Source organism: Tachypleus tridentatus, chromosome 9 (genome assembly GCF_004210375.1).
Source record: "Tachypleus tridentatus isolate NWPU-2018 chromosome 9, ASM421037v1, whole genome shotgun sequence".
Classification (NCBI taxonomy): domain Eukaryota; kingdom Metazoa; phylum Arthropoda; class Merostomata; order Xiphosura; family Limulidae; genus Tachypleus; species Tachypleus tridentatus.
The window spans coordinates 76,097,131-76,111,750 of NC_134833.1; the positions used below are offsets into that span (position 1 = coordinate 76,097,131).

General features: G+C 33.0%; 1 protein-coding gene across 3 annotated transcripts in view; it reads left to right on the forward strand.

Annotated features, from left to right (window-relative positions):
* LOC143225529 (UBX domain-containing protein 7-like) overlaps positions 1 to 3,295 on the forward strand; it is a 50,744-nt gene extending 47,449 nt beyond the window's left edge. For all 3 annotated transcript variants that reach the window (XM_076455155.1, XM_076455157.1, XM_076455156.1), the window contains exon 12: positions 1,572 to 3,295. In XM_076455155.1, coding sequence (XP_076311270.1) covers positions 1,572 to 1,736 — 165 coding nt within the window. In that variant the 3' untranslated portion in view covers positions 1,737 to 3,295. The remainder of the gene's footprint in view (positions 1 to 1,571) is intronic.
* The last annotated feature ends 11,325 nt before the right edge of the window (positions 3,296 to 14,620 follow it).

Genomic DNA, 14,620 nt, shown 5'->3' on the forward strand with positions numbered 1-14,620 from the left:
TTTAAAGAACTGTCAGCATATGAACTGTAAATATGCACAGTCAGTGCTGCAAAATAATATGCAATTCTCAAACTAATGTGATTCCCATGCTGTGGCAAGAAAATGTAACAAACACTATGATTTCCAAGCAGGAAGGTGTTCCTCCACATACTGGTAATCATGTGAAACACTTGCTGGATCACTTTGAGGGAGAATAATTTTACATCAACCAATTTCTAGCTGTGGGATCTGAAGTTACACATGTATCAAGGGAACCCTTGCATAGTTCTAGACTTAAAGAATGCAATTGTTTAGGAAGAGGCCAGCATAACAAATGAAATGCACATTGTTGCTGTAATGTCTATTGCCACATGGATGCAATGTGTTATGAATACTGGAGGACCGTATTTTGAACAGTTGCTTTGATTTATTAGATATTAGGTCATAATGACCCACTAACCTGGAGGAAACTCTGTAAATATAAATAACTCAAACTAAAAAAGTTAATTCAGGGCCATCATTGGCAACAAGATACCCAACTGGTGAAAGCAATACATTCTAATCTTTGTAAGATGAAAAGTATAGTTAATTAGCTCTATTGATCTGTCAGATTGATTTATAATTTCACTTTAAGAGCAAAACGTGATCTTACTGGAATTCAATATTAATGTCCAGATTTTTTTTAATTTTTATTTTTATTATGTGTGTTCATTGGTATATGGTTTGAACATATAAAAACACATTTTGTTGTAGTTATTTTCTGCTTTGTTTAGAATTAAAAATTCATAAAAAATGTTTGTGATAGGTTTTACAATGGTTTATTGTTTGAGCTAAAAAGATGTAACAAGAAAGGGTAATGTGATGAATAAATTTTTAACAAAACGTTAAATTAGACACAGCATGACATTATTGACCAACATAAAAAAATACTTTAAACTTCTTGTTTTGAACTAGCCATTTTTTTTGAAGAAAATGAATGATTTTTCATGTGAAATGGGTAACTTGTATTTTTCTCTAACACTTTACCAAAGATTCTAATGGTTAATAAAATGCTATATTAAATGAGTTAGCAGTTGTATTCAGATGTAATTTTTTGTCTTGTATATTTAATTTTTTTCTGAAAATATACAAAACAGTCTTGAATTTGTTGTTCAGCTTCATGAAGTTTATTTATCAAAATGTATCTATGGTTTGTAAATCATCAAATATTTTGCCTTGAGCTTTCAATACTGATTCCTGCTACTATGTAATGTACATTGCTTAATTCTTAATATAACATTGATTGTATTCTTTTATTTTGTAGAATGTACATATTCATGTTTGTGAGATGGTTAAAAAAATATTTTCTTTATGTAGTTTTTAAACTCCATTTAATTTCAAATCGTCTTATGATTCTCATGATAGTTACATTTTCAAAACTTTTTATATACGTAATAAATAAACTTTTGTAACCTTAATTTTTATATTATTTTTTTCTAATTTTTGCAGTGATTGACATTTTACATTAAAATAATTTTTGGTACTAATATTATTTTAATTAATACATTTGTATTTTTCTTATAATCTTGTTTAATTTATTCATTCTGTTTCAGGCACTTGTGTTGTATGTGGCTGCTCAAGGATTTCCAAAAGACCACTATGAACTGGTGACGAACTTTCCACGTCGTAATCTCAGTGACCTCAAACCAAGCCAAACATTGAAAGACATTGGACTCTTTCCAAGGGAGACTGTGTTTATTCAGTTGAAGAGTTCATAACAAAAACAAAATAAAATCTGTAGAATTGAATCAAGAATCGTGTACAAACTTGCAGAGGCTGATTCATTCTTAAAGGATTTTGTGAAAAAGTCAATTATTTGCAACACTTCATCTGAAGAACAGAAAGACCGTTGTTATCACATGTATTTATGGAGGGTTAATCACGCTTTATAAGGACAATAATCTAGTTTTTGTACAGTGCATGTAACTACTTTATTATTGAGTATACTTATTTTGATGACCATGATTATGCATTATTATCTAACACCACAGTTTTTACTGTAGTAAGATTCTGTGAAGAATAGCAAAGTTGGTCTTAAAATCATACATCTTGACAAACTTTTACCAGACTCTCCACCTTTAAGTAAAAGCTTAAAAGGCCATTGGAACAGCAATGGGGTAATTCATAGATACGTGCCCAGATAAGATTGCTCTGATTTCAGCTTTCTTCAGTAAGTTTTCTCTTAGAAAGCAGATGCTGATGTTGAAACGTGACGAGAAACTAGTGAGTCTCTATTAGTTTTAAATCCATGCATATTATCTTGTTAACGGTATTGAGAGATATACTCAGTTACATTACATTTGCTTTATGTGTCAGAGGGTTTGCTTTTACAATAGCCTTCACTTTGTGTATGAAGTTTTTTTATTGACTTAGGATGTAGTTTTGAAAATGTGATTCCAAAGATTTTGCTGTGCAAGTTTTTTTCCACCCTCATACAATGTTGAAGTCTCCCTTCATCAGAAAGTTATGCCTTTTAACTTTGTATTGTTTGACAGTCTAGCTGCATGAATCTGTCTTTTCATGAAGGCTTCATTAATATTACTGTAGCTATAAATCTACCCATAATGGAGCTGCATTGTTGGATATTTGCTGTGAACCAGATATATATATATAGGTAGTAAACATGCCACACCTCCATCTGCATATACAAATTGTTCTTATGATGTGTTATTAATCCTCTGTACATTGTTACTTTACACTGCTCATGTATAAATTTTTTAGAGAAGTTTTTCTACTTGCTTTTAAACTCTGACTGCCACAAAATTCCTTATCATTTAGATATAAAAAAAATTTAAAATTAACTTTCTGAGTTCAGAACTATAAAATTATGGAAAGAAATATGTTTCAGAAATATAACAATGTCACTTATTATACTTATTTTTATAACTCATACTTTTTCCAAATTTTATTTCTAGAAATGCAAACTCATTCAGTATGTATAAAGAACTGCCACTTGAATTTTATATGTAATCAAAAAGATGGCTAAAATGACATTTTTTAAGTATAGTTTTTCTCCTTCTCTGTTCTTTATAGGTTTTGTAGAAGAAATTTTTATGTGAGTCAAACAAGAAAACAACAAAAAATCAGTGAATATTTTACCATATTTAGTACAGTAAAACTGCCAATTAAAATGAACAGAAAAAACTTATTCTGCAAAAGTTGTATGTATATAATTGTGTATTCCAGTGACTTATGCAAGTAAATGTATTAAAAAATATCAATCCCGTGATTGTCGTAGAATATTAAATAATATCTTTGTTTCATTAATAAAAATAAATTTTTGTTATTTTTTAAGGTTAAAATCTTTCAAAAGATATTATGTACTTATTATAAGATACAGATCATGATATCATCAGAAATCTAATATAACATACACATAGAGAATTACATCCGTGTTTTGTTTGTTAGGTCAAATCAGAATCACCAGCTTTAGTGTTCTTTATACTTGTGTAATTTTTCTTCACCTTTTTTTTCCATGTGTGTGTGCATGTATATAGCACATTCATTTCTTTGTTTTTTAAGATTAGTCTAATAGTATGCTTCCAAAATGCATATTGGAAAATATAGATGTTAGACACATTTTTGTGGACATTCAATATTTTTCAGTTTGTTTTTGTTATTGAAATTCTTTTTTTTTTTACTCATAAAACTATGATGTATTTCAAGATTGTTAAAACCAACATCTTTAAAAGGTAGATTTCATCAATTTTTTTGCTTCCATTATCTAATAATAGAAATGTTCTTGTTTATGAAAACAGCAACATTATTTAGGTTATTGGGCTTGAAATTTTCACGTACATTTTATTTTTCACTGGGAAAGGCGACTAATATTGTAATATTATCCATATGTTCATTTTTCTAAGAACTGGAATTAAACAACCTATATTTAGTAATGTCTTCTCTAACCATAAGCGTATGATGTTGTTGATCAGGCATGAATTCCATTGTATATTTTAAAATTCTTTTCAATATTAATTTTCATCTTATGCCATAAATTTTTAATAGATTTGGCACTTTGGACTGATCATTTCACAATTTTTACATCACCAATTCTTTCTTCTCTTTTCCCAATAATTTAACAGAGCAGTCTGATTTATATTGTAATTATGCTACTAAAATTATAGCCAGGACAAATTAAAATGCCATTTACCAATCACAGGGCAATATTTTAAAACACACATCTGCTGAGCTTAAAGCTTAAGTATGTAGTCGTGTGAAAAAGTTAGGACACCCTATAAAAGCTTGTGTATATTTGTAACATTTTTGGTTATATAGATATTTAATCTCAATTTTAACAATACTGAGAGATTATAGGAATATAATTAAAAAATTAAAACTGAACAAAAGACTTTTCAAGATCTTCTGTAAATGTATTTCTACAAAAATGCATATTCTAACTGAGGAAAAAGTTAGGACACCTCCACACTTATTCTCACTTAAAATGGCTCAACTCACACATAGGTGTATCACACTAGGTGCACATGATTAGAAGATTGTTACTCAGCATTTTGAATGAGGCTTGCCCTATTTAAACCTCAGACATTTATTTAGTTTGGTGTGCTCCTGACTGTTGAAGTGAGAGTGAGCACCATGGTGAGAGCAAAAGAGCTGTCTGAGGCTTTCAGAAAGAAAATTGTAGCAGGGTAGGGGATTTTGAAATCAGCCATTCCACTGTCCGGAAAATAGTCAACAAGTGGAGGGCTTTCAAAACAACTGCCAACATGCCCAGGTCTGGTCGTCCAAGCAAGTTCACCCCGAGAACAGATCGCAAGATGCTAAAAGAGGTCTCCAAACACCCTAACATGTCATCACAGGACCTACAGCAGGCTCTGGCTACTGTTGATGTGAAGTGCATGCCTCTACAACCAGAAAGAGTCTGCACAAGTTTAACTTACATGGGAAGTGTGCAAGGAGGAAACCTTTGCTCTCTGAGAGAAACATCAAGGCCAGACTGAAGATTGCCAGAGTGAATGTAGACAAAGACCAGGACTTCTGGAATAATGTTCTTTGGACAGATGAGTCCAAAATTGAATTATTTGGACCCCAGAACAGAGAACATGTTTGGCATAAACCAAGTACAGCATTCCAGGAAAAAAAACCCATACCAAAGGGGAAGCATGGAGCTGGAAGTGTCATGGTTTGGGGCTGCTTTGCTGCAGCAAGACTTGGACAGCTCACAATCATAAAATCCACCATGAACTCTACTGTGTATCAGAGGGTGCTTGAGGATCATGTGAGACCATCTGTAAGAAAATTAAAGCTGAAGCGGAACTGGACCCTGCAACGTGATAATGACCCAAAACATACTAGTAAATCCACCTCGGACTGGCTTAAAACTAAGAAATGGAGATTCCTGGAATGGCCAAGTCAAAGCCTAGATTTTAATCCCATTGAGATGCTCTGGGGTGACTTGAAATGGGCTGTAAATGCAAAAAACCTTTCAAACATCTCACAGCTGACAGAATTCTGCATTGAGGAGTGGGGCAAACCTTCTTCAGACTGATGTCAGAGACTGGTAGATGGCTACAAGAAGCGTCTCACTGAAGTTATTTCAGCCAAAGGGGGTAACACTAGCTATTAGGGGGTAGGGTATCCTAACTTTTTTGTCAGTTAGAATATGCATTTTTGTAGAATTACATTTACAGAAGATCTTGAAAAGTCTTTGCTTCAGTTTGAATTGTTTAGTTATATTCCTATAATATCTCAGTATTGTTAAAATTGAGATTAAATATCTATATATCCAAAAATGTTGCAAAAATACACATGCTTTCATAGGGTGTTCTAACTTTTCACATGACTGTAGGTGTCAAAGGGATCAAACCCCAAATGTTAGTATTGTAATTACTTAAGAATGATCAGCGAGCCATTTGGAGTTACTTCAAAATGATCACATTATATTCCTATGACAAAGTTAAAACAACAACGTGCAACAGTAAACCTTCCCACATTGTTATAGACTCACCAGCATTAGATGGTTTTGCTTCAATATAGCTCGTTTTATATATATATATATATATAAAAGCATCGATTTTAACAGTATTTCTCATTCATGTTACATAGATTTTCATTAGTCTCTTACGAACTCACAAATAATGTAATTTTTAGCTGCAACTTTTCGATATAGACATTCTACAGCTGTCTTTGCTGGTTATTCATTGCAAATAGTTCAACTAAAACGAGTGCTGGTAATTTAAAATAAGAGTGAAAAACAAATAAAAATATGTATTGTTAATTGATATAGCCCATTAAGTCACAGTTATAGTTGATATTCAGTATTTATATTTGTAGCAAAGCTACCAAGGCTGTCGGTTAACTTCTTTAATTTTGGGACCATTGACAAGAGTGAAGGTAGCCAGTCTGCAGTGCCTTATAATTCACTAGTTAATGCGGATTATAGCGCGGAAAATATTTTATGGTATCTCACGGATTTCAGTTCTGTTATCCCGTTTGTTAAAGATTTACAACGCTCCCGTGGTATAATATGTCGATATAACATTGAGATACAAATTAAGAAAGATATCATCAAGTAGTTGCCTATTGTGCTTTCTTATTTCTTGCAAGGTTGAATGGTAAAATTAATGTTATATTTTATTTAATTCGCACTTGTAACTGGCTCTGTAAATGTTATATACTTTATAAAATATAGCACGAAAGAAAAATAATCTCTTATCCTAAGGATATTTAAAGTAATCGGCCTCTATAACGAATAAGTAGCTGTTCTTTAGACTTTTATTTTTTATAAATGTAGAGAAATTTGCGCTTTTGCTGTTCTTCAAAAATTCGGACTTTCGCAGTAAGAAGTAAAGTACCCTAAACTTGTATAATTGTTTCTACGAAGAAATGTACTGTTGTTGTTTTTTTTATCTTTTTCCCAAACACTTTCTAATCAACCGTTATTCCTTCATTTCTCGTATGTCCGCGGTCTTGCAACTATAGAAAACGAGTTTCGATACTCGTGGTGAGCAGAATATGTATAGTCCACTGTGTAGTTTGGTGTTTAACTACAAACAAAACATTGAAAAAGTTGTACCTTGGTCCATTACGCTCAGATATCTTTTTTAGTGTTTTTTTTTTCTTTTTGGGCCCTTTTAAGGATTTTATGGAGTCAAAGGTGAAGCAATCCAAAAACATATATTTGGGCTTCTGTGAAATCATATTTACAGTAATTAAGATTAAAAAAATTGGCAAAAATAAAAATTTTCATGCGCAAACCACACTGACGTACAAAACAAGTTTGAATTGCTAGTTTTGAGTTCTCTTCAGCATAATTTGTGGTTTCGTCAAGTAGCCGACTGAATTTTGATCAATGTATATGGGATGTTATGTAACACATTAATGAATAAAAATGGTGAACTTGCCAATTGTTGTTGCTATAGGATGAGCAAGATCCCATAAAAAAAACATTATTTTTGTGTTGTTTTTTTATAAGTTTCTTCACTATGATTCAGCTAATGTAAATGAGATTTAGTACAAATATATATTTGTTACGGGTGTCAAACAAAGATATATATACAATTTTCAAATTTTTGTCTGTTTGCTCAACTTTTCGGTAATGAAAGCACAATTTGGGTCATTCGTGAACTATTCACCAGATGGTTATCTGATAGAGAATTTGGTAAAAAAAACAACAACAAAAAAAACCTTTTTGCAGGTCCTAAGCAGTGATATAAAAAGTTTTCGATTTTATTGGTGCCAAAATGTGCCTTATTGGGATTTTATGACGGAGACATATTGCATTTATTCACGAGTCTTTTTAAATTAATACTGCTTTTGTTTATTTCTTTTTTCTCATTAAATGTGGCTTTAATATTATTAGCGATATAACAAAGGTTAAGTGCACGTTTATGTCGCTACTGTGTGGTTGACGAAGGGTTTGTTAACTTATTCGTTAAAAGTACTCTATCGGGTATTTTCTTAACTTACGGATACATTCAAGGTTAACGGCCTCCTTCACATTAAATGGTGTAAGCAACACTGTTTACTCCTACGGAGCGACCCTGACTTTAAAGTACCCTAGTATTTGGATTTTAACGTCTTCTGCTTTTAAAATGCTAGTTATAGCTTCCGTGTTTCGTCATATGGAAAGCTTGACGTTCCGGGTCAGTATTTATAATCACGAATGACGTTCAATTTAGTTATAAAGTTGCTTTCTCTTCCTCTTTTCTAAAACAAGCGAATAGCCGAAATAAATATCTTACCTTTTCATTTTATGTCAGAGATAGATAGGTAAGGCTCACCTATTTGTGAAATCTCTCTTAGCGGTGTTCATAGGGCTAAAATACAAACAAATAAAAATAAAAAGACTTCCTGCAGAATTTGGTAACTTGAACAGAACAAGAACAATTTATCGTACGTTCTTGATGAATGGCTGAGTTTATTAGTAGAACAAAAATACATATTACAATAAGCAATATAAATATTGAGCAGCTAGAACAATCATAAATTGACTCATAAGCAATAAAACCATGATGTGTTAAAAATCTAATCAAGAGTAAACAGATAAACAAAGATTACGGAAGATATTACCATCATCATATATGTAAACAAGTCAAGTTAATTGCTAATCGATTTACAAAAAATAAACGTTAGCGTTATACGTATAAATATTTTTTTATTTTACCTTATTAAAATAACACATGTAAAATAATATACATAACGTAAGTTTACGCGTTCATTTTTATTTGAATTAAACAGAAAAACAACAGGGATGGTCTAAAGTCATCATGTGGCTAAGTGAAGATTTCCCGTAATGATTGTGAAAATCAGTTCCCTATTTGATTATTTTAGAATTTCACTCAAAGCTACATAGCCATCCGTAATCTTGAAATGGCATACCAGAAAGAAAACAGCGCCCATCATCATTCCTAGAAATACACTTGTTTAATCAAATAAAAGAATTTGACAGATGTGCTTGAGCAGCTGGTTGAGGCGCTTGACTCGTAATCTGGCGGTTGCGGATTCGAATCATTATCACACCAAACATGGTCACTCTTTCAGCCGTTGGGGCGTTATAATGTAATAATCAATTTCACTGTTCGTTGGTAAAAGAGTAACCCAAGAGTTGGCGGTGGTCGGCAATGACTAGCTGCCTTCACTCTAGCCTTATATTGCTAAATTAGGGACAATGAGCGTATATAGCTCTCGTGTAGCTTTGCGACCTGTTTTTTCAGTCCGTCTGCACATAAAATGTCGTTTAGAATGAAAAACAAATCCCAGAATTCCTTAAATAAATTATGGGATTTTATCTTATGTTTAAGTACGTTTTTATTATTTGAATCTGGAGAAGAATAATTGACCTTGAAACACTCTGATGCTATTTTTTTTAAAAATGTTAAATTGGTGTATTCTTTGTTGATATTTGTAACTATACGTACTTGTACATAAATTGAAATATATTATTTATGTGTTTAATAACTGTGAGCTGCGAACACTAAACAGTCTGTAGTCATTATTTTGTTTCGCTCTTTTTTGTCAAATGATTGTCTCAAATCTCTCTTATTAGTAAATATGTCGTTGATAGCAAACTTTCTACATGAATTTCAACGAAAGGTCGTTGGACACGAACTGTTATTAAATTACTAACAAATTCGTATTGCTACGCAGTTCGTTTTAGTTTTAACAGATTGGTGTAAATCTTATTTCAACATATTACTTTAAGTTAAAAACCAACTACAAAAATTAACCCAGAGGGAGATAAATGCAGCGTGCTTGTTGAAAGGTGCGGACATTAAGCAATTATTTGCCCTCCTGTGGCTCAGCAGTATGTCTGCGGATTTATAACGCTAAAAATGGGGTTTCGATACCCGTGGTGGGCAGAGCATGGTGTCGTTTTGTGCTTAATTCAAAGCAACATTAAGCAATTAGAATGATTACAACGAAAGTAGAATTATGTAATTTATAATATAAGCTATTTGGGGAAGTGTAAACTACAACTGATTTTATAAAGTGAACTATTAATAATTTCAATATTAATCTTTGCTTGAACACCAGCAACGAGTATATAAACATTTAGCCTCTTTTAATTATCAAACTGTTATTTTCAACTGAAGGTTTCGTTTTGACACTTCTCTCTTTCTCTTCCCCAAATTAAGAGTTTGATTGTTTTATTTTACAATAATGCCACATTAGACTATCTGCTATGTCCATCGTGGGAATTCGAACCCTGAATTTTAGCAAGGGATCCCACAATAAAAGAGAGAGAGAAAAGAAACACTATGCGAAATATATTAAATCTGGATTACAAATTCGAGTTCAAGTAGCTCAGAGAAAGCATTATGAATTTTCGATGACAGAAGAACTTATGTGTGATTCCTTGGATCTGCAAATGAAGTCGCCAACTCTTCCGATATAGAATCCTTGCTTAGCTCTAACTAAATAAAGGATTTATTTTTTAACAACAGTAAGAAAACAAACAACGACAGCGTACAAATTGGAAACACGAAATGTTGTATAACTCTTGAACTTTCTCTTAATGGATTTCGGGGACAGTTGAAATGCAATACAATAGAATCGCAAATTAAAGCCACGGACAACTAAAGCGTTTAAACAATTAAGAACTTATTCAACGACTCCTATTTTCCAATATTTGACGCTTACCTTTGAAAAGAATAGTAAATACGAAATGCTTAAAACTGCAAGGGACCGTTTCAAAATATACCTTACATAAACAATACCTTTCACTTACCTTTGCCACTGTCATTTTAAAATATCATGAACTGAATCTCTGATAAGTTCGTAAAGTTGAAAAAGTTCAACCTAAAATTACATCTTTATTTTAACATTAAGGTTGTGAACAGAATATTATATTCGCATTCGTTTCCTATTTGGATTAAGTAAGCTTACTCATTAGTAGCGCATTTTTTTGTCGTAACAGGGCATTCAGGCTAAATCACGAATGCTTCTTGGTCTTTTGCACCTGACCCTCCTGGGTATCTAAAATCCAACATACCCAAATACCCACAAAGAAGAAGTGAAGAAAAAGCGAATACTTCTTCAAGCACTCATTATTGTTTAAAAATGCACGAAAACTAATTATATTTTTTATCTGGAAAATCGTTTTTCTATGTTGTAAAAAAATGTTACGTATACGAAATCTAACACTTGTAGAAAAGAAACAAGTGGAAAAACTGTGAATAAGTTTCCATTGACACTTGTAGTAGGTAAACGTGAACATATAAGGCAAGTTTGGATTATTGGGTAACAGTAACTGTTAACGTGTGGGCGGAGTGTTTCTTAACCTAGTGGCACCCAGCGACTAACTGATGGGTGGGTTTTCAGGTTAGAAACAGCGGAGTTGTGTTCACGACCAGTCTACCCACACATAGAAAAAGTGTGTAGGTAAATGTAGGGTTTAGAGATAAGAGTGGTGACGGTCAGCCATCACCCGGCCACTCGGTCAATTTTTTTTATATTTTATATAACTAACTATCTTAATGAAGGTAATGACTGGAGTGTTTATTTGTATTATTGTGTGCTTATGATATTGTCCCATCCATATATAACACTAAGGTAATATATCACATCTTCTGTAAAACACTAAGATAATATAATCACATAATTGTGTAAAACGCTAAGATAATATAAATCACATAATTCTATAAAACGCTAACGTTATATAATCACATAATTCTGTAAAACACTAAGGTAATATAAACACATGATTCTGTAAAACACTAAGATAATATATCACATAATTCTATAAAATACTAAGATAACACTATGCAACACAAATTTTGTTCCTGGATAGTATGTGTTATTTTTTAATTGCTTATATTGTAGAAGTACAGAAAATGGCCATTATTTCTTCAAACTTTGTTTTTGTGACCTGGATAATGAAATTTAGAAATTAACCTATTTTTGTGTAAAAACGGGCAAATATATGTATTTATACTAAAGCTATACAAAAATATTTAGAAGTCAGTAGTTGTTCGAGATTTGCGACTGTAATGTAACTCACTTTCACGTATCAGCCCCCAAATATAGTCTCCCATCATGTTCTCGTTATACGCTCCTTGGTAGTGGCGTTCAAAGTCCAGTATATTTTGGTGGAAGCAGCCCATTTTGCTGTAGTTCTTCATCAGAACCTCAACCAGTTCCACATAATTTTCAGCCTTGTTATTACTCAAGAAGCCCCAAACCACTGCGACAAAGCTGCCCCAAGCTTTTTTTCCGTCCTACTGAGCTTCTTGGGGAATTTTGTGCACTCCAAAATCTACTTTATTTGTGGTCCAACGAAGACACCAGTTTTGACTTTGGCTCAGATAGCTTAGGGAAGAAGTCTTAAAGGTACTTGAAGACTGCAGACTCCTTATCAAGAGCTGGGACAAATTGTTTCATAAGACCCAATTTTATGTGCAATGGTGGGAACAACACCTTCTGGAGGTCCACTGGTGACTTACACTTGACATTGTGCTTCCCGAAAGAGAACTCGGTCCGTTGCGGCCAGTGCTTCCTGTTGTAGTGCGCCGCGGTGTTCCTGCTGTCCCAAAGGCAAAGATAGCAGGGAAACTTGACAAAGCCACCTTGGAAACCCATCAGGAATGTCACCATTTTGAAGTCTTTGGTAACCTTCCAGCCATACTTATCATACTTCAAGGCTTCCAGCAAGGTCTTGACGCTGTTGTATTCCTCTTTGAGGCGCACCGAATGAGGGTAAGAGACTGATAAGTTATTCCTGTTATGAAGCAACACAGCTTTGAGGTTTCTGAATGAGCTATCAATGAAGATGTGCCATTAGTTTGGCTTACAGGCACAGACCGGATACATTGTGGCAGAAGCAGAACCCATCTTGACGAGTGAAGAAGCTTGAAAAATGGCGGTGAAGCTTTCTCTGACTTGCCACTTGCAAGTTATACAACATTCTAGAAAATTCTTGTAAGTTCTATAACATTCTAGAAAGTTCCTAAAAATTCTCTGTCAGCTACTCAGCACTGAATCTACCTGGAATGTTCTGGAAAATGTATAAATTTCAAAATTTCATTATCCAGGTCACAAAAGCAAAGTCAGAAGAGAAAAATAGATTTTTTCAATTTACTTTCGGCATAAGCAACTGGGAAATAACACTTTCTGCCCGGAAACAAGAAAATGTAAAAATTTTGTTATATAGTGTAATATAATCAAATAATTCTGCAAAACACTAAGGTAATATAATCACATAATTCTGTAAAACGCTAAGGTAATATAATCACATAATTTTGTAAAACGTTAAGGTAATATAATCACATAATTCTGTAAAACACTCAGGTAATATACTTAATTCTGTAAAACACTAAGATAGTATGATCACATAATTCTGTAAAACACTAAGGTAATATAATCACATAATTCTGTAAAACACTATAATAACATAATCACATAATTCTGTAAAACACTATAATAACATAATCACATAATTCTGTAAAACACTAAGGTAATATAATACGGATTTAGATATTTCTTTGTACTTCTTTATAAAATACGAAGGTAGAGGTAGAATTAATTTTCTTTTTATAAGTAATTGATGTTCATCGCTAACAATACGTGATCGCAGAGTCCAAAGTTTTTTATGAACTTAATTAATGATGCACTGCTTGAATAGTCTCCCATTTCTGAATCAGTCTGAACGTGTAAAGATAAAAGAAACGCAAATGATCAAGAAAGTAACCGAATATCCGTTTCAGCTGCAAATTAGATTATCTACACAGATACGTAATAGTACAGTATTTAAAACATGCTGGGTTTTAACACTTCCGCTATAAGAGTGTTTAGTTGTTTCGTGTCTATTAGGAGTTGCACTGTAAAATGACATGGCTAGTGGTTAGAGCATTTGATTAGCAATCTGAGGTTCTCGAGTTCGAATCCCGTTACCAAACGTGCTTATCATTTCAGGTAGGGGTTATTAAACGTTTGGTCAATCCCATTATTCATTGGCTAAGTGTTATCAGTCGGTGGTGTTCCATTTAGTCTTATTATTTTAAAATAAGGGACGGTTATCGCTGATAGCTGTCAAGTGCCTTGCAGAGTTGATTCAAGTCGTACGAACTTATCAGTTTCAAAAAAGACTCGGCGCTTTGCAATTGTTTTGCTCCATTACATAATACGTGGCCCTACTCAACCCAAACGTCCCCTTCATGTTGCTTTTGTCATGAATTAGTAAACGGTGGTGACGAAGGTGACTAAACATTCAGCGTCATTCAGCACATTTTTCACGATTCAATTTGGCTGTTCTGAGTGAATGCAGTTCTGCAAGAGCTCAGCGACTTTAACTGATCACCTTTCTAATCACTCATACTTACAAGGTTTAACTGTTTTTCTGTCGTTAAATACAATGTTCAAAATGGGATATCTGTTTTGTACTCATAGCAGGAACTGAAACTCGAGCCCGAGAGATATGCCTTCAGGCTCATTGTTGTGTCGTTATGTGACATTATTGTAACTTTAAAAAGGATGTTATAATATGTTCTCCAAGGACATCTTCCATAAAGAATTTCAAATTATACAGCAGGGAATCTGTAGACAAAATACTTATAAACTCTGTCGGAAACCTAAAGAAAAAACATCAGCAGAGAATACTGGTGAAACTGATGGCCAAAGTTCACGGTAAGATATTAATTAAACTCGTGTG